At 24.5% G+C, this 21,318-nt stretch overlaps 1 protein-coding gene across 1 annotated transcript; it reads left to right on the forward strand.

Annotated features, from left to right (window-relative positions):
• Window positions 1-12,388: 12,388 nt before the first annotated feature.
• On the forward strand, window positions 12,389-20,217 carry LOC145829453 (uncharacterized). The gene is made up of 16 exons (XM_082937244.1): window positions 12,389-12,513; window positions 13,051-13,180; window positions 14,384-14,537; window positions 14,687-14,854; window positions 15,118-15,243; window positions 15,483-15,585; window positions 15,830-15,951; window positions 16,199-16,352; window positions 16,636-16,819; window positions 17,301-17,457; window positions 18,051-18,210; window positions 18,397-18,521; window positions 18,827-18,904; window positions 18,995-19,161; window positions 19,363-19,657; window positions 19,828-20,217. The coding sequence occupies exons 1-16, from the start codon at window positions 12,471-12,473 to the stop codon at window positions 19,981-19,983; spliced, it is 2,322 nt and encodes a 773-aa protein (XP_082793370.1). The 5' UTR covers window positions 12,389-12,470; the 3' UTR covers window positions 19,984-20,217.
• Window positions 20,218-21,318: the final 1,101 nt, after the last annotated feature.

The raw sequence follows: 21,318 nt of genomic DNA on the forward strand, positions 1-21,318 counted from the left end.
TTTATTAAATACTTAAAACATTCTATAGTTATAAATAATTGCAAGTGTTTAGTGTTTACTAGCAAAATCCATATTAAATAATATAATTTGTAAGTTGATTTTTTAAATTTGTTTAAGGTAGCCAAAGACTGTATTATAAAAAAACAAAAAATTTGGAAAATATAAGATTGAGAAATAGGAAAAAACTTAACATTTACACTAAACTGAAGTTTTGACATTGAGAAATTTATTTTTTTAATAGTTTTTATTTAGTATTAGTTATTTAATGCTATTATTGATTGTTAATTGTTTTATAAGCTTATAAAAAAATACACTACTATAAAACAACATATCTTAGTTTAAGAAAACAGTTTGCTTTTTTACAAAATGCTTGTTTATACTTTTGTTACTTTTCGATAGTATTTTTGTGAAATTACACCAATTTTTTTTTATTAAAACTTAGAAGAGTAAGATTTTCAATAAAAGTAACACAAACGATAAATACGTTTTGTCAGAACATCAGTTTTATTGAAATTTATGTATTTATCATTTGATTATATTGAAAAAAGTATTAGTTTATTCTCTATATCAGACAGTTAAACAGTTTTAACTTCAATAATAAAGGTTATTTGAATAGATCAGAATTAAATGTCAAATAAAGAATAAACCAAACTATTTATTCACAAAGCTTTCATCATTTATTTAAAATAATCACTTGATAAACGGATTTTTTAGTTTTGGAGTCAAACTCAACGCTCTCAAACAAAAAAAGCCGATAATGTAAACTAAATGGTGAAAGCTGTGTGAATAAATAGTTTGGTATATATTTCATTTGAAAGTTAATTTTAAAATAGATTAAAGTAATTTAGAATTTTGAATAGATTTGTTGTGATTTTATTTAAAATACTTGTTAAACATTTTGAGCAGATTGTTAACCTTTTGTAACGAGTGCATCATATGCTTATTAATCTTATGCTGTATTTTTTCTTATTAAAGCATGTAAACAATTCATGTGGAAGGTTTAGCTCTAAGTAATTTTAAAAATATTTCAAGTTGTAGACGTTTTATTATTCAAAATACAAAATCAAAACGATTTTTTTTTTAATTACTGTATATGTGTTCAGTATTTGTCATACTAATTCTAGAACGAAAAAAACGTTTAAAATTATGATTGAACTTTTTGCTACTTTTTAGTTTAGAAAAGTTATAAAGTAAAACAGTTGTTTAGCAATACTACAAGTGTTAAAAATCGGAAATTAAAGTAGCTTATTGAAGAATTACATCAACAGTTGTTTATACAACCAGGTCTTTTGTTTAAATTAAACATGTGTTACTGTATAGCTTCAATCAGTATGTTAATTCGTCTAATAGGCACACACTAGAGAAATTATTTAGTACATATTTAGAATAATTGAAGTTACTTCAATAACTCTAAAAACAGTTTTATTATTCGTTTTCTATTTGAAAAATTGTTTTTCAAGATTTAAATTTCACAATAAAAACTTGTTGCTAATCAAAATACTAAATACTACAATAAACATATGTTTACCTTTTGTTTACAGCATAAAACTTTAGTTTTTAAGACTTTTAGTGATGATAAAAGCAGTTTGCGCCGAAAAGTATACTTTCTTTCAAACAGCTTTTCAAAACATATTGTTAAGTTTAAATTAAATAACGTACATTGTTTGTATAGTTGAAAATAAGTAATGCCTTGTGTAGTCTATTTCATAAAATGAAACTAAAAAACTTCTATTTACCTGCAAAAAGGATACCTGTTGTACTTTATAATATATTTAAGTTTAAAATAAATTAGTTTATTGATAAATCTTTAATTTTTTTAGAAAACTCATGAGCTATTTTAGCAGATTTTAAAAACAATTGTATACGTGAAAATCTACAATGGCCACAGTACAAACGTTTGCAAATACTGCAAGTAATAACAAGACAAAAAGAATGAAAGTACTAACTAAAATTGGAGTTAGTTTTGTTACCTTGACTTTGCAATTTTAAGCACAAGTACTTATGTCAAACCTGTGTGATAAAAAACGAAATCAGACAACTGTAATGAAATTGAGTTTTAATATATCTGAAATAAATTATTTTGTATTTAGTATAAAACATCAGTAGATATCTAATATGTATTAATCAAGATTTTTTTAGATAATGTCAACAGAGTATTTTAATTTAAAAAGCAAAACTGTATTCTAAATGTTAAGTTTAGTTTTAGAAATTAATAACTTTGTTTTGACTTTTAACTTATAATATCTCGATTATAAAATCATGGCAATAACATTAAAAACAATGTTTTAAAAATGCAGTGATATTAAAATAATTAAAAAAAACACTTAAACTATTTAAAATAAAATTTCTAAAACTATTCTATACTTTTAATTCAAAAAACATATTTCAAAAAAAAAATCACAGCTAATTTTTAAATGTTTTTCATTATTTTATTCATTAGTAAACTTTCTTAAAATAAGTATATTTCTCAAATATAAACTTTAAAAAGCTTTTCGTTACATGAATTTAACTTTTAAAATTTTTATTTACTTAAACTAATTTTAAGTACTATATCTTAACTTAAAACACAACTTACTTGAAGTATAAGTTAAATTGATTTTTTTTATTTTTTTCATCACAATAGGATAACTTAAATACAAATACCAAGTAAAAGTTTCAAACAGGTGTTTTATTTCAGTAAAACTAATTACAGAAAGCACAAGTAGTTGTCGGAACAATAGATATAGTTTTTGGTATAATACTAGCTATTGTTGAACCATTTACTGCAGCTAATATAATTCAAATCAGTCTTGGAATATACGTTAGTATAAGTATTGTTTTTATGAAAGTATATTTGTACCTAGATTTTTGAAGTAACATAGATTAAAAAATTTATTTAAAAGAATGTACAAAGATAAAATGCATAGTATTTACTTTTTAACTACATAATGATTTTTAATAAATAAGTTTAATTTTCTTATTACCTACTATTTTACTTTTTATACAAAGTTTTTGTACGCAGTTTGATTTAAAACTTGTAAGTTTTGTATTAGTTCAAGACTTATTTTTAATTTTCAGATGCTTATAACTGGCATTCTTGTATGCAGAAACGTTAAAAATCTATCAAAGTACAAGGTAATAGTGAATATTGCTTCCTAAGCAAACTAATCGTTTACTATAAATTTCTGTTATACAATATAGTGCTTGATAGCTATAGTAGTATATATTTTACGATACTTTTTATTAGTTTAATAGCATATTAGGTTCGTTTGTATAAACTTTGGATGGAGATACCTTTAGGTACATATTTATATATGATTAAGTGTTCTAGATTAAGCTTATTTTGTTACAACTTAGGTTTATTTAGTTTCTTGTTAGTAAATAAAAAAATACTAAAAGGAAAAATATTTTTTTTACTTTAAGTAAATTTTCATTAAAACAATTTTACGATTTTATTTTATTTTTTACTAAGTTAATCTTATGCTATGTATAAAAAAGGACACAAAATTTTTTGTAACATTAAATTCTTCTGATATATATGTATATTTATATAAACTATAAATACCATTCAGGTACATATTTATTTAAAACCATATAAAAGTTGACTACCAGCAATTACACTAAATTAGAAGTTTTATATTAATGTTTTCTTGAAATAAATATATAGCGTTTAAACGATTATTTTTAAGTGCATAGTTTTAGGCCTAAAAGTTAATTATTAAAAAACGAAAAATATAAAGAGATATATATACTCAAACTTTTAGCATTTTACTAAACTTTAAACATTCAATAGATATTAGAAATTTGTTAACTTTTGCAGTGAATCTACGACACAGAAGGCTTTAATTTAAAATATAGTTAAAAGCTATTAAATTATACATAATTTTTAGATTATAAATACCACTATTCAAAAATTTTTACAGGTCATCATTCACCTAGTTTTAGCTGTTCTCGGAACATTAGGATTCATGTTTCTAGTTACGTCGTTGATTATAGCACTAGTAGAGGTTTTCTCAGATCCAAGCTTGCACTTTGTTACAAAAGTAAGAATTAGAAATAAAGTTGTTGTTTAAAGCCATTTATGTTTGCAAATATATCAAAACTTAAAATTTTACAAAAAAATCTAGTAAAAGTTAATTTAGTTTTTATTGTTGTAAAACTTTTTTTTTGTAATTTTATTTGATCAATCTAAAACTTCAAATGAATGTTTAATGAAATTTGAAGCATTAACTGTAAACTACAATTTTAATGAAAAGTAATGTGTTTAATGAACAAATGCGTTTTTTTTTTGTTTTGGAAATCAAAAACTTCTAAGTTATTCAGCATACTTGTCAAAAATTTTCGTAGATAACTAAGAAAAAATGTGGTGTCAAACTAAAAGCATCGATTTTTTTGCTGTTTCAAAATACAAAATTTTAAGATGAATTAAGATTTTGATAATAATTAGGTTAAAGTTCTATAAAAAACTTTGAGTTTACAACTTTATTGATTTTTTTTTCATGCTTCTTCATTTAAATTAAAACTTTTGTCTATTTAGAGTTGAAGAAACTGCTGCAATGTTCAAAATAATTCACCATTACAAAGTCTTATTTTTTCGTGAATTTTTTTTTTTATAAATTCATAAAGAAATAAAAGTATATTGCAAAGCAATGAAAATCATTTTGATGCTTCAGTAGAATTTAACTTTTAACAGGGCTGGTACGGCGTTTTAATGTGGACCGACACGTTTTTGGTTTTCACTGAATTCATACTTTATTTGGTCAGCACAATTATTACGTCACAAGTACTTTGCTGTTCTATACACGTCAGTTTGTTTTATTTAAGTTTAATCAGGACTTATATTGCTTTTTATTTTAATAACTTAAATAAAAAAAATAAACTGTTTTTTTTTTCCCTGCAGCTAATATCTACTAAAAGCATGGGTTAAAAAATGTTTGTTTAAATTTTTCTTAAAGATTTTCTTAGAAAAAAACTAATTAACATAAAAAAAATAGTTTTAATAACATAACTTACTAGTTGCTACAAAAGTAATCCAATGTCAAATAACACTTATTAAATAACAAACTAACTTTTGTTTTAGAAATATTCTGTAAAACTATGTTACAAACTTGATTTAAACTATTGTTTCTTTTTATCTCATAATGTCGTTTAAAAATCATTTGAACATCTAAAAAAAGGTTGTTTAACTGTTTTATTTAAAAACGATTTGTCATAAAAGGTATTTAATTTTAAATGAACTGTAACAACATAAGCACAATTAAAAATCAAAACATTGTTTAAATTTACAAATAACCTTGTACAATAAATTTTCTGTACAAAACACCTTAACTCTTTTAAAACAGTAATGTTTACCTTAGCTACAACCTACTAGCCTTTTAAAAATATCATTTAAACGGTAAAAACAGATTTTAAAAATATTATCAAGTAACACGCTTATGTTGTAAATAAAACTTTATTGAATATGTGTAATAGAAATTTTCTAAAACCGATGATTTTGTTTACAATTTGTTTTGTAACAATTGATTCACAAGTAGTTTAACTGTTTGTATATAACAGTTTCTAAATTGTTTATTGAAATATGTTTAAAAACAGTTTTAATTAGGCTTTTTATAAAACACAATTTAGAGTTCACATCACATTAAACTGGGATATGTAGAGGTCTGTTTAAAATTGTTAAATTGAATTTTTCGACAGCTTTGAAGTACGTAATAGAAAATTTAAAAGCTATTTTTTTTTTTTTAAATTTTACTCGTAAATTAATAGCAGTACAAAAAACATGTTCAAGAATATGTAACTGTTTTGAATAAAAAAAAAAACCTACCAAAACAACTAGACTCAATATACTAATTTTTTTCTTTATACCAACCTTTAAAACAACTAAAAATTTAAGCTTTCAGATTTTAAATTTAAAAGGGCTTTAAAAAATAGTTTAATGGTAAAAATAAAACAAAGACTCTAAAAGTAGTAAACTTTGTTATTATTTTTATTTAATTTAAGTTAGATGAACCTTCAGTGTCGTGTTTAAAAGTTGAAAAATGTGTAACAGTTAAAACTAAAGTTTACCATCAAGTTTTGTGTACCAAACATGGCAGCTAATTTAAATAACTTCAAACAGACAATAGATAGCTATTATCAAGTTGAAATGAACTTACCTATTGAGCCAAACAATGAAAAAACTGAAAAAGATAAAACAATTGATCAGCAAAATAGTCCCTTGGAAAGTAAGTTATTAAACGAATGCTATTGATAAATATATATTTTAGAACTACTCATTTAATTGTGATTGATAAAAGTCATCGATATAAATGTATTACTAATAAATCAGGTAAAGTTAATACAGAAATTTAAAAATTGTTTTAAGTACATTAGTTACAGAGAAAAATACTTAGAAAAAGTTGCAAAGCAAAGAGCGTTGTTACGTTAAGTTTATAACTTCATATTTGTCTATTAGCAACTTTAGACGTAACAACATCTAGTTTACGCTTGTATGACGAATTATTAATTTTTGATTCTAAGTTAGATGTTAAGCAAAGTCATAAAACATATGGTCAAGTACATAAATTTGTACAAAGTGTAACAGACAGGTTTTTTAAGTAAAGGTCAAATTTTCAAAAAATTTAATAATTATTACGAAGCTTAGCAAACAGAAATTTAAATGATTTTTTACGTTTAAATTCTTAAAATGTGTTGCACTTTTCACTACCTATTTAAAATAAATACTTAGTAAATTCAGTATTGATACCGAAGTTAAAATATCACCGTTTAACTATATTCAGCCTAATTATCTTAAAGACAACCTAAGCAAGGTTTAAGTTGAAACAATTTTTAAATAAAAAGTTTAATCTAAACAAAATTTAAACTAAATTTATGTTAAAATAACATTGATGTAAAAAATTATTGTTTTTACTCGTCACTAATCAACCTAGTTTGTTCTTTTTTTATTCTTAAGAACAAAACAAAAAATAGCGATACAAATGCAGGTGACAGAAAACACATTGAAGAAGTTAATAAAGTGAATACTGCTATATCGAACGATAAATCGACAGCTGACTACGAGCAATTAATCACTTAAAGTAGATTTTGATTACTTTTTAAAAGTCTTTCATTTACATCAATAAGTTACATTTAAATAACTCTGAGTAAACAAAAAAATATCTTATTGAACAATTTTTTTCTTTATTATACAACAAAATTTTTATCGTATAAACCAAATCTAACCTTAGTTTTTTTATGTTTACTTTATTCATTTTAAAAGCTAAACTGTAGAACTTATGAACAAATAAAAACTATTTTTAATTTTTTAGTTTTTTGATTATTTTGTTTGTATTAAATACATTTGACGTTTGTTTAATTTTTAGTTTAAATTCTGTATAAAAAAAGCATATTTTTATGCTTCTTTTGATTTAACTTTTAAATTGACTAATTATATAACTTCAAGTAAAAAATAACTTTCTAAAACCTTTTTTAGAACATAAAGTATCTTGCTTTTACTAAAAAAAAAAGTTAATTTGTATTTTTAATCAATCACTTTTCAAAAAATTCGCTTAAGACTAATCATAAACAATTATACCGTTGCTAATTTTTAATTCGTTTTGTTTTTGTTTTTTATATACTTACATTTTTTTTTAATTTAAGAAGTATTAAAACAAATCAAAATAAAATCATTTGTGTTTGTTTTTGCTTTTTCTTCGGGTTTAAAACTTGTAACAGTTGTCAAATTAGTTGCTATAGTATTATAGTATTCATTAATATGTTCTAATTTCGTAACTTTTATTTTTATTTTAAGTTTACTTTTAATACTTCTTTTGTGAGTATAACTAAAATTTCGAAGAAAAAACGCTATTTTAAAATCTTATTATAACAACAAAAAATTATGCATGCTTGAAGTTGTTTTAATTTACTTAATAATAAAAAACTACCATTTTAACAGTACACAAGTTTAACAGATGTTTCAGTTTTATAGTAAAATGTTTATGAAAAACTTTTCTAATACATACAAACTTTAATGCAGTTAACAAAAACTTTTAAAGTTAAAAGGTAATTCAGAATTACACAGCAAATAGGCTTTTAGATTAAAAAAAATGTTTTGTAGAATTTTGTAAGAGAGTATCAGCATTTTATTTTCAATATTTATAAAATAACAATAAAAAAAATACTATATTTGGTTCAAAACATCAAGACAACTCATTTTATAAAATTTAAACTTTTAGTTTTCAGAAAATTTTTTTTAATGAAACAGTATAAGCCTCTACCTTTTAGAAAACAGCTTTAATTTCAAACTATCACAAACCATAACTCAGGGCAATAAAAAACCTATTAAGCAATATACTTCCTTATTACTTTAAATAAATTACACATAAAAAAAGAATAATTTACTGTATATGTTCAATACAAAATATAACTTGCAGTTTAACGTTTTTTTTAAACCGTTTTGATACAAACCTTGTATTACTAAATAGTCATTTCGAAATTTCAAAATAAGTTATTATGCTAAATAATTGTTGACATATTTAATAAACTAATTTCGCAAACTTTTATATAACAACAGTTTTATTTAAGATGTATATATTACTCAAAGACAGTCTATATCTGTAAACAATGTCTTACAATAAATGATAATTATCTGTATTGCATTATTATTTCTCAAATTTCGAGTTCTTAGTGAAACCATTTAAGTTTAATTACGTGTGTTCACTGTATCAAAAGACCAATTAATGTAGTAAATAGGTAATTCAAATAACTTAAAAAACTTAAAATTTAGGCATTGTTGAATGAAATAAAATTGTTTTCTAAGACAATTGTATAAAAAAATGAGAGTGCATAAAAAAAATTTAATTAGTTTGTAAAATATATATGGTTTTTATAAATGTTTATTCTTATTGAAAACCTAAATAAAAAAACATTATAACTTCTTTGTTAACAAAAAAGTTATAGTAAGATTTTAGAAGAGTTTTAGTTCATTTTATTTTTTTTTTAAACTCAATGATCTCAATATTAATCTCAATACTAAAACTTTAACTGTATCGTAAATTAACTTTAAAACTTATAATAGATTGCTAATTGCAAGTATTTTTGTACAAGTTCTTAATTAAAGAAAATGGTAAAAATACTTTCAAATGTCTATAGTATTTACTGTAAAAAAACTATGAGCTAATTGTTTCAGGAAAAAATAATTTATGTCAAAAATTAAGTTTAACTAGCAAAAAATCTCATTAAAATTTTTAGTTCCTCTTGTGACTGTTTCTAACAAATTTAGTTTTTATTACCTATACTATTACAATTATATTAACTTTAAATGCCTGTTTAGAATTTAAAAAAACTTGTTTTTGATTACAGACATTAAATTTATTAGTTTAAAAAAGCTTGTAAGCAAGCTTTTGAAATTTTCTAATTTTAATTTACTTAAAAAAACTTATATACATTGAGCAACAAAACAGCGTAACTTAAAGGTTGTTAATTACATATCAAATACGATAAACAAGTTGATTGATGTTCAATTAAGTTTATTAATTTTAACAAACAGGCAATCTTTGTTTTGAAATATTAAACACTGGTTAGTGTTTTTACACGCTCCGTAAATAATAGTTCAAGCGAATTTGTCTACCGAGCAGAAATCAAATTATCCAAAAAGTCTTTATAAGTATATATTTATTATTGTATAAAACAAACTACAAACTTATAAAAATTTAAGGTAAAAAAAAAATAAATATTTGTCTCAAATATCAAGTAGACCACAAATGTCAAGTTTTTGATTAAGTACAATAAAAATTTGAATTTGAGTTTGTTTTAACTCGTTTATTGTGATGGCTTATTACTTTTACATCATTTCCGGTATTTCTGCAACTTAACTGTTGAAGTTAGTTTCTTAATTATAATGATTTATAATTAATTTAATTTGAAGTAGTTTTTCAAAATGTAACGACTTACAATGTATTTATAAAAAAGAAGTTTTAACAAAACTTAAACACTTCATCTTTTTATTCTATTAGGTTTTTATTAGAGTAAGCTTTACATAAACCCTGTAACTAGTTTAATTTATTTGTAGATAAAAACTACTAAATATTGTTAATACTTTACACAAAATAACAAAAAAAGTTTTGTCTAAATAGTCTATTGAAACAGTATGTGTTGCAGTCAATTTTAATCAACTTCAGTCTAAAATTATTGCTGATAATATTTTATTGATATTCACAACTATTTGACATTATAAATTTTGTAAATTAAATTTGTTAAAAATTGCTTACGTACTTTACTTTAGAACATATTTAAAAAGAACTATAGTAAACTAATTATAAAAGTTTTATAACAGAACTTTTACTAACAGTTATTTTGCAAAAAAAAATTGTCAAAAATCATAGACCAAAAACAAAATACCATATTTAGTGCTTTTTTTTTAATTTTCCAATGACAATAAACCTTAGCTATATATATATCTAATTAGATCTAAAGCAATTGTTTATTCTTAACGTTTAATTTAGTTTTAGTTTTACTAAAATCTAGTTTGATTTCTCTTATTATTTTACAATGAAGATAAATCATAGCTTTATATATATATTTATCAAACCTAAAGAAATTATTTACTCTCAACCTTTAACTTAGTCTTATTTTATTTAAATTCTACTTCTTTATTAAATATTTTTTTATTAATAGCTTTTATTTATTTCATATAAAATTATAATGAGTATCTTCAAAGTTGTAAATCATATAATTTTAAAACAAGTGTTTTATTAGATACTATTGATTACAAAAACTACTTATTGTTTTGAAATGTAGTGAAAATCTAGGTATGTTTTTTTTTAATTAAATTTTACAAAGAATTTTTAAAAATTATTAAGTTATAAACTAAACAGATTTTTAAAAGTTTAATAAAAGTAAAATAAATTTAATAAAAGTTTGTTTTAATCGCAGTTTTTACGGCTTTTCCGTTTAAATTATAACTTAGCGGCTTCAGTAGTTTTAAAAGTTTAACAAATGTCTGTAATATAAATGTGTTTTAGTTACTGTTTAAATTAAACATAATTGTTATAGTCTTTGAATTGACAAATTACTACTAAAATATTCATTAATATAGTGTGTGATTTTTTTGGGAAGTAAAAACATTGGGATTAGTTTAAAAAAGTCAAGTTAGTTTTAAATATACTTTAATAATAAAATTGACTTTTCATTACTTACTAATAAGGTTTTGGTATAGGCAACAATCACTACTCAAAACAAAATTAAGGAGTGCATAAGATCTACGGGAGGTCTAATCAAAAAACTATTGTACGCGCCGCTTATATTAGTGACATTAGAAATGAAAAATAAAGGAACAGAATTTTCTAAGTACATTTATAAAGTTAAAATCAATAACACATGCTAAATCCAAAAGATTGGACAATTAGAAAATGTAGGTAAGATCTGTAAAACCTGCAACATAAAAAAAAATTGAGATAGCACTTGCTGACAAAAAAAAATTTAAATAAAAGATAAGAACAGTTTTAAAACTGTCTGCATTTTATAAAATTATACTTTAAAACTTAACGTTTTTATAGATTTTTGATTTTGCTTATTAGATATTACAATACTTTTATTTGTTAAGTGCCATTTTTGATTTGTACTGTTATTACCTATATCTAAAACTGTATAAAACATATCAATATTTGTAAGTATAAAGATTGTTATTTATAAATTTAGTTTTTGTTAGTTTTATTATTTTTGATCAATTTAACAATGATGTTAAATTAACTTATTGATTTTGTAAATTTTATCAAACTTATTTAATAATTGTTATTCACTGTTTATTTAGTTATCTATCGTCTTATTTTTTTACTTTGCAGGCCGTAAGATTTACCTGAATTCCTATTAAAAAAAGACACTTTTTTTGAATAAATTTTTAGTTAGTATTTTGAAAGTATGATTTTTACATTAAATTCGTTTCAACTTTTTTCCAAAACAATTTAGCACCGAATTCAAAACTTTTTATTTATTTAATAATTCAATCTTTAACATTTTTCAAAACATACCAAAACTTAAAAAATTAAGTTACAACTAAAAGTTTTGAAAAACATAAAAACGATAAAAAAAAGCAGCAATGAACTACAGCTGTGAAGTTTAAAACTTAAAAAGTCACACACCATACGCATTAAAAACAACATTAGATTTAAATGAAACGGTTCTTACTAAAATAACCGGCATACGCATTAACCCGATCATTGTGTTGAGACAGATAAGGATTACCGACTAATTTGTACCTCGGCGCAAGAGTCTTTTGTTTAATGTCGTCACTTGATGCCGCTGAAGAGCAGTGGCGATGTTATCTTGGTTACGGTGACGTCATAAAACAACTTTCGATTGTCGCGTGTACTCGATAAGCAAGCCGATTTTTTTGTTTGTTTAGCTTTCTCTTGTTTCAAAAGGCACTTTAGATGCTGCGTTTGAAACGAATTCAATCAGCAATTGGTAATTTTAAGTAGTTTTAATTGTTTCTGTTTTTTTTTTATTATAAAGATTTAATGGATGGTTCAAATTGGCCGAAGTCGATAAATATAGCAAAAGGTAGTATTTTAATTTATTTGTTTGTTTTTTTTTTAAATATGAGAAAATTCTAGTTTAAATTTAAAATGTACAAAACTTGCTTAAAAATAAAAAGTAAGCTTTTTTTTAGTGATACCAATTTCCCAAACAAATAAAAGTTGTTTTATTTTTGTTTGCCTTGAAAGATTAACTTTTAATAGCTTTTGTGCAATAAGTTATTAAAATACAAATAAAGTTATTTTAAACTGAATAGGTTGTTTATTTTAGTTATATTTTATTTATTTATTTATATACAAAAAAGCTGTAAACCTTATTTTAATTAAAGTTTGTTATACTTATTAATTTTTGTAAACAATCAAGTTAAATTTTTTCTAGCAAATACTGTTTTTATAAAAACACAGCTAGTTTTCTTCTGATTCATACTAAATTTTTTATACTAAAAAAGTTTGATATCAAGGTTTTAAAAATCAAAAAGTATTTCGTAAAACATTTTATAAAAATAGGTTAAAGTTTTTTTTAAATAGATATTAAAACATTTTTTAAACTGATTTTTTCAAGAAACATTAAATGCGGATGACTTTCTCAAAGATGTGGCGACAAACTTAAGGAGAAACGAGTTAAGAACTTTTTTGTCCGATCAAGGTGCTCTTGCAGACTTTGACGTTGAAAACTTACTTGAACCAAACGAGTTAGCGATAGATAATTAATGAAATTTTGTTTTTAGAATTTCATTTTATTCGTAATTCATCATTTTGTAAAGCAGTTTTGTTGCTTATTTAACTTTGTGCATTTACGGCAAAAGGTTAGTATTAAAATTTATTTAAAAGAATGTCGCTACTTAAATATGTTTATTCTAAGAAAGTTGTTTAAACGTGTACTTCTCTCATGTCAATTCTATGTTGCTGAAAAACACACATTGAGAAGTTTACACAAAATAAAAGAAAAAAAAATACCAATAACTATTACACTTTAAATCAAAAATTAAATAGTTTAATTGTGTTATTTTTTTCTAACTTCATATTTGGTATAACTAACTATCTATACACACGTGCTTTAATTTGGCTCTCAAATATTGCCTGTGTTATTTAATATGATGTACAAACTTCTATAGTTAGTTAAAACTGTTGTTGTTTTAAACGTTTATGTTAAACGTTTATGTTTTTATATCAAACAATATACTAAATTTTTGTTTTAAATTAAGTCGATAACAAGCTAAAACTTGTCTTTAATTTTAATTACTATTTAAATAGACTTCGTTTTATTAACTTAACCTAAGATTTTTTTTTTGTTTAGTAAAGTGAATTTGATTTTTATTTAACAAAGACTTTTTTGTACCTATATAAAGAACAATCAATGTTTTACCACAAAAGTTTTAATATATTTTCACTGCGACTCTTCAAAAATTTACTGCAGAAATTTGAAATAGAACAGAAGCTTTTAAAGTAAAAACAATAACTTTAGAAAACTATTAAGTAATTAGATTGCTGTAAAAAACCAATCAAAATAATCAGTTAATGTAAAATAGTAATTAAGGCAAAAGACAAACATTAAAAATTACAAAACAAAACAAAATGTTTAACACAAACAAAGTCACTTTTAAGTAAATAAAATAACCAAGGAAACTTTTTAAAAAATTAACCAAAGTCACTTTTAAACAAATAAGGAAACCTTATAGTCAAACTCGCTCTGCTTACACAGTTCTGGTTTATTTAAAAATGTTAAGATTGCTTCTAATGACGAAAGACTTTGTTTTTTGTTGCAAAACATGTTTTGTTTATGAAAAAAAAAAACTTTTATTAACATCTTAATTTTCTTTATTAATAATGTTTATTTTTGAAAAATTCATTGACAGCTGATATATTTAAATTGTTTAATTTAAAAATTATTCCAGGGGAGGGTATTCAAACGTGGATTGCAGTTGGAACGGTCGAGTTCTGAGCAATAAAAGTTTTGGAGTGAACTTCACTCAACAAAAAATAAATGCAGTTGTTAGTTGGTGGAAGAGCAAAAACACTAATAAGAAAAAAGAATCATTGTGGGAGAGGGTAGTGTTTCTGTGCATCAATTTTTTATAGAAATTAACTTAAAATAAATATATAAAACTTCCTTAAAATAAAGAATGCCTATAAAACGTTTTCAACATGTTACTTTTCAAACTAGGGCATAAATATTGAAAATAGCTATAACTGCTTAGATCAGCAGAGAAGGCAGTAAAACACCGAAAAGCTCACCAAAACTTCCGGTATTGAGTAAAAGTGCCAACTTATCCATAACACCTCCCCGCAATACTCCCGAGAGAAGTGAGAGAAATTCAATAGAATGGCAAAATAGTTCAGATGGTGAGAACTTGCGGAAAAAACAGGTATTTAGTGATAATTATTCGTTGTTATTATATTGTTTAATAATTCAAAATGCTATCTTAGTTAAAAGCTGCCATTAGTTATATTGCGATTGGTAAAACTTACTTTTTCGATATTCAATTTTTGCTTTGACCAAATATTGATCTAAACTACTATTTAGGTAAAAGTTACTTTAGGTTAAACTTTTTTATTCTTTTATTCTTCGTTTAAAATAAAAAATTAAATTAAAAAAGTTAATGCTTGTATTAAAAACTGTTTTTTTCAGAGACTAGAGTTGAACACGAATTTTTACACACGTCCGTCTTTAAACAGCGTTGAGCAACAAACACGAAGAACCGCTAGAAATCTAACTGATGAAATCAATGTTGATGGAACGGATAGAACTTTAGAAGTTGGTGGTTTATTTATTATTTTTCATCTTTTTTGAGTAATTAAAATGAATATAGACTATTTTGTAATGACATAACAATATTAACTATACACAAAATATTGTACTATATAAATTTAAATTTATCATTTATAGTGTTATATTTCATCTCTTATAAATATAATTTCAACAGTTAAAAATGGTTTGTAAAACAATTAAAACTAAAATACTCAATTTAAAAACATAACTCATATTACTTTTAGGAAAACTTGCGAGATTTGTGCGAAAACTTACAATACTGCGGACGGAATGACATAATAGAAAAAATTCAAAATAAATGGATTGTTGGCGTTGATATAAATAGAAGTAACTTTTTATTTTGTTCTTTTTTATAGCAGTTTAATTCAATTTAGTTTTCTGAAACACGTAAAATAAAGGATATTTAAAAAAAAGTTGAATTTTTGTTAGTTTAATTTTAAGTTTCAAATTGAAGCATTTACATTTATAGCTATTGTTAGTAACCGTTTCAGGGATTGATAAAAGTATTCAAAGTAAAGTTTATAAATAATTTCTACTTGAACACAACAGTAATTTTAATTTATCTCATTAGACTATGCGGACATGCGGCGCAAAACAGCACCAGGTTTATCAAGAAGAAATAACACGTTGCAACCACCAAACAAGTTTTATCCGATGAAAGTCGTCGGAAGATCGAAGCTGCTTGACTCTAAAGTTTGTAGAAAACTATAAAAGCTGGAAAAATTATCACTGACTGAAACTATATTTTATTCAGTATGCCCAAATACAAACTAGTACTTTTATAGTTTTTAATGTGGTAGGGTTTTCTTTTAGTTTAAACTTACTTAAAATTACTTAATGTTATAACAAATGATAATATAATTTAAAACTTTTTCATCAATAAACAATTATTTAGTTTTTTTTTTCTTGTTCCATTGCCTAATAAAACTTATAACTAAAGCACGCAACTAGCATAGACGAACACACAAGCCACACTGTTATTGGCAGGGGTTCTTGTACTTCGCTCACCTCGGTTTACCAACGCGGTAACCAATTAACCGCATTCGATATCCGGACAAATAACAAGCCAAATACAATTTTTCGTCCATCACAAGGTGAGTAATGATAGCTTGCGTCTGGTAGAATGCCGACATGTTTATTTTCTTCCATACTCAAGTTCTTTTTTTTTTTTTGTTAACTTATGCAAACAATAATTGTTATTTCCTCGATAATACTTTGTAGAACTAAGTTTAATTTTATAAGCAAAATATTATTTTTAGTTTTTTTAACTTATTCATTAATTTACTACAAATACAACAACACATTTTATATACGTGTGTATGTATCTAAAATTTACAACTAAAAAATAGATAATTCAAATTTCACAAACGTTTGCAGCCACAATCGAGGTGTACGTGACAGTCGATGACGTCGCGATACCCGATGACGTAATGTTGTGGATGACGTCACAATCGTATGAAGACGATATTAGAATCGAGCGTCACGTTAGGGAAAAATTCGCTCACAAATGGTGCAGCACAGTGGTTAGGAGAATGACGTCACTAGAAAAACTCGTTGATCAGTTTGTTGCTTTTTTATTTGATAACAAATTGTGTATGCTTTTTACTTGTAACTGTACGACTTGATAAATTATAAAGATAAAAAAATTAAAAAGCTGTAAGAAGTGTTGTAATAAATATTCAAAATACAGCAATTAAAATACTGATAACAGTAATGAACTAATATTAATTATAATTATAAAACAAAAGTTTTATTACACACTTTTTTCGGAAATTTATAAGGAACATAATAAGAACTTATAGTTGTTACTTTAAAAAAAGTTTTTAAAGCTTTAGAAAACTACTATAAGATTTGCATCTTGATATTGTTATACTTTTCCGATTATGCTTCGTAGTAAAACAACAAGTTATATCAAATTACTATAATTAAATGTGACTAGATTCAAACCCCAGCTTTAATTTAAGAACTTTAAAAAAGCACAAGCCGATTTTTTCTTAAGCCAACTAGACTAAATACATCTAACCATCAACTTATTTTTTTAGATTGGAACACCACGAATACGTCATAGTGGACTCGATACGCAAGAGAAACGCGAGCAGACAGACAAAAGGGTACGACACACCCGTGACCCCCTGGTTGATCGTCACTTGCAGGTGCCTGAACCTTGAAGGACTAGAACACCTGTGGATGAACTACTGTGTTGGTAATAGTTTTTCTTTTTTAATAATTTCTGTTATAACGTGTTTATATGTTGTTTGAATATATTTATAACCTACAAGTACATAAAATCAGTGTTTTAAACAGAAGTAAAATAACTTTCCTTTAATTGTTTTTACAAAGTTTTACATTAAGATATATAGTAAATAAATTTATGTACTTTAAATTAGATATGTTACCTCATATACTAATCAGTATGCTAAAGATTGTTAATAGACTTTAGCTTTACTGATGAGTATATGAGGTAGTGTACATATTCGTAGAAAATAATGTATAATATAAATTTATATACATATATAAGAACTATATTAAGTCAGTTTTCAAAAAGCTCACTTTAAAGGATTTTAAATACAATATATACATATATGTTTTTGTGAAAAAAAAAACTGCAAGCTTTTTATTTTCATTCAATTTCATGTATTTTTAAATTCTCAAAACATTCAAATAATATATAAAACTCTGTGCTTTTGTACGTAGGTATTTCAAAATAACTTGTTGAAATTTTCTTACTATCACTCAATTAATGATTTAAACAATATTATTGGATTTATTGTTAGAAAAAATAACTACTTTAGAACAAAAAGTTTGGGGAGATTGTTCAAAACAGCTTAGCTTCTGTAGAAGCAAACAGTAGAGATGATTTTGGAAAAATTAAATTGAAAACAACAATCTTCAAAGAAAACTACAGCAAAGCACTGCGCTATTTCAAACCCGAATCTGTTTTTACTGCAAAAAGTGGGTCTACTTATTTAAAGAAAAAAATATAGTTTTTAGTTTCAAAGTACTAAATATAAAATGTCTTAAAATAAGTCATACACTTATACAGAATAAATATCCTTTATAAAGAAACTTTATTGCTGTCTCGTTTTAGTTAAGCATTAATAGTTAAAAAATTCTACTAGTTTTAGCCTTTTTCTTTAGGTTCAAACAACATACTAAAAACAAAACCAAAAAGCTTCCAAGGTATATGTGCTACGAGAAATGGAGAACCAAGAATTACACATTACATGATGCTGAATAACATAAACAGGAATGATATACAAAACGTTAGTTATGATATCGTATTTTTTTGCTTATTATCTAATAAGTTTATCTTTAAAAATTTGAACTGCGTCAACAAAAGATAAAAAGTACTTGATCTTATAAGAACATAATAGAGAAACTGAGACATTGTATGCTAAAAAGCTAATAAGTCTTCAAAATTAATGGCATTAATTGATAAATCATTTATACTTTTATTAAGTAATACAGTTATTTTATAAATAGTTGTTTGCAACTCAGTTTGCAAACTGAAGGATATTCAAATATTGTCAACATTAAACTAATTATTCTAACACGTATATTTACTCAGAAAAGCTCATTGCAAAAAAGAAGCACAACAAGAAAATTAAAACCGGCTACAAACATACTCGATAAATCGTTTGACAAGGTAATTGACAACAATACTAGCCAATAAGTTAATTATTTCTTTTTTTATAAAAACTAGGAAAAAATGAATAAAGGCTATAATCCATCATAGCGTTTAGTGAGCGAGTTGAAGAAGTCGAAAAATTTGTTGAAGGATTGCGAAGAAAAAATAAACAATTTCTTTTCCGATGATTACGAGAAACTCGTTAATATTTTACACGACATCGTAACTAAACGTTTCTCGAGGTATAAAGAAGATGAAAACTATGAAACTTACAGGTAATGACAAAAGTAGTATCTTAAACTTTATTTTTTTGTTTTTGTTTATTTTAATTGAAATCATTCCTTAATTAGTTTTTAAGATAATAAAAATTCATGTCTTTAATCAGCATGTACTCTTTTATGACATTCTTCTTTATCTTAGAAAGCCATAACATTATTTCTAAAATCAAAACGCTTCTAATTTTATTTTCTTTACAGGTTCATGAAGTCTGTTCATGACGTTCTCCACGCGAACTTGAACTCGCCGAGCTCTGTGAGACAGAAGAACCTGTTCCTGCTCGACTACGAGCGGTGTCCGGCGTTTGAGAACGACTACGACTTGATTAGGAATCAAAAGGAAAAAGAGCTCGTCTACATCTGTTTTTTCAAAAAGCTGACGTCACTGATGGATGGCATAGCGGACGTCAGAGCGCACCTGCAGAACGTCGTCAAAAAGTGGTCGTCGTACCAAGCCGCCGGCCCGGTTGAAGTTGAAAAACTGATTTTAGTGAAGGTTAGCTTTTGTTTTGTTCCATGGGAGTAGATAAGTAGCTGTTAACTAACGGTAACTAGCATGTTAAGAACAAAAGCTAACTGTTGTCTAAGCTTTTTGTTCGTTGATAATTGAAAGTACAAAAAACTTTAAGTGGTAAAAACTTAATTATTTATTTATTCAATTAAAAGGACGTTTACGAGAAAATGGAAAAGTGTCGGAGGCTCTCGAGCATAACAAATTTCAAATTAATCCCGAAATTTGAAAACAGGAGTGGGCTAGACGTGATAGGAGAACAAATTTGTTTGCTAAACTACGTCATAAAGCAGTTGGAGTCGCACGATTAAATTTTTTACATTTTTTTTGATAAAAACTTCGATCGTAAAAAACTCACTACCTATAACAAAAAAATTAAGTTATTTCTAACGAGCTCAATTTGCTTAAAGTCTAATGATTGCTTTACGTACCAATTATGTAATTTATGTTCTAATTTTTTCAAAAAACTATCAACCTTACTACTCAATCGTACCTTTTTTTATTGCTGCCTCTATAACAGATAATTTAGAAATTTAACAAAATGAAACGACTGTGAAATTTTTTTAATTGAAATAAAATAAAGCTTTTGATCAATACTTTCATAGTTTGTTTTGAAATCTTAGTATATAAATTTTACTTTAAGATTAAATGTATGTTTATAGTAAATAAAAAAAAATAATCAGAGCAAAGTTTACCAAAAAACAACTGATGTTTTTATAGCTGTTAGCTAAGTTAAAAATATATTTGTTAGAATATTTAATGTTTAAAATAGTTTATATTTTAAAGTTTATTACCACACTATGTTACGACATACTGACTTATGTGTAAATTATCTCTGTTTGAGTTAACACACAAACCAGGGTTAATATTTTTAAATAAAGACGTTTGAATAAAAAAGTTAGAATACTTTTAAGGTCTTAAACTTAAACGGAACTTCTTTTGACGACTGACTTGAGCTATACGATTTCAACGTTCATTTTCTTATTTTAGAGCATTGATACTCAAACAAGGACATGTTCTTTAGTCAAAACTAACAAGTATAATCACTTTAAAGCTGAGTGAAAAAAAAACTAATTTATCTAAATATTGATGCTATACATTTCATTTAAATATTAATGTACCTAATTTTGATGTCAAACGTGATAAACGTGTACATAACTTTCGGTGAAACGGTGGAAAAAACACATTCAAGTATTGTTTGAACGTAGCAAAAATAAAAAAAGTTTTTGCGAACCTAGCTTGAACCTAACAGTTTTGTACCGGAAGGCCACAAACAACGGCAATTGTATCTTGACAAAACTTATTTTGAAACATCATTTTTACACAAGTTACGGTGCATATTTTTCTATCAAAATAAATATCAAAACTATTTTTAGTCTTAAATTGATTATTAACAATAAATGTAATTTTTTAAACGTTTTAGCTTAACAAAATTCAAACTTAAAGTAATATTAGTTTTTGTATACGAAGCACACTTGTTAAAAAACAACAACTTTAAAATTTTAGTTTTTTCATAATTATTAGCTAATAAAGAATGACTTCAACAACTTAAAACTAACTTCAACTAAATTTCCATTTTAAATATCTTTAGAAAATTAAATGGATCTAATAGTTTTAATAATCATTACATAAATAAATACTTATTA

Source organism: Thalia democratica, chromosome 2, assembly GCF_965202585.1.
Source record: "Thalia democratica chromosome 2, ktThaDemo2.hap1.1, whole genome shotgun sequence".
NCBI lineage: Eukaryota > Metazoa > Chordata > Thaliacea > Salpida > Salpidae > Thalia > Thalia democratica.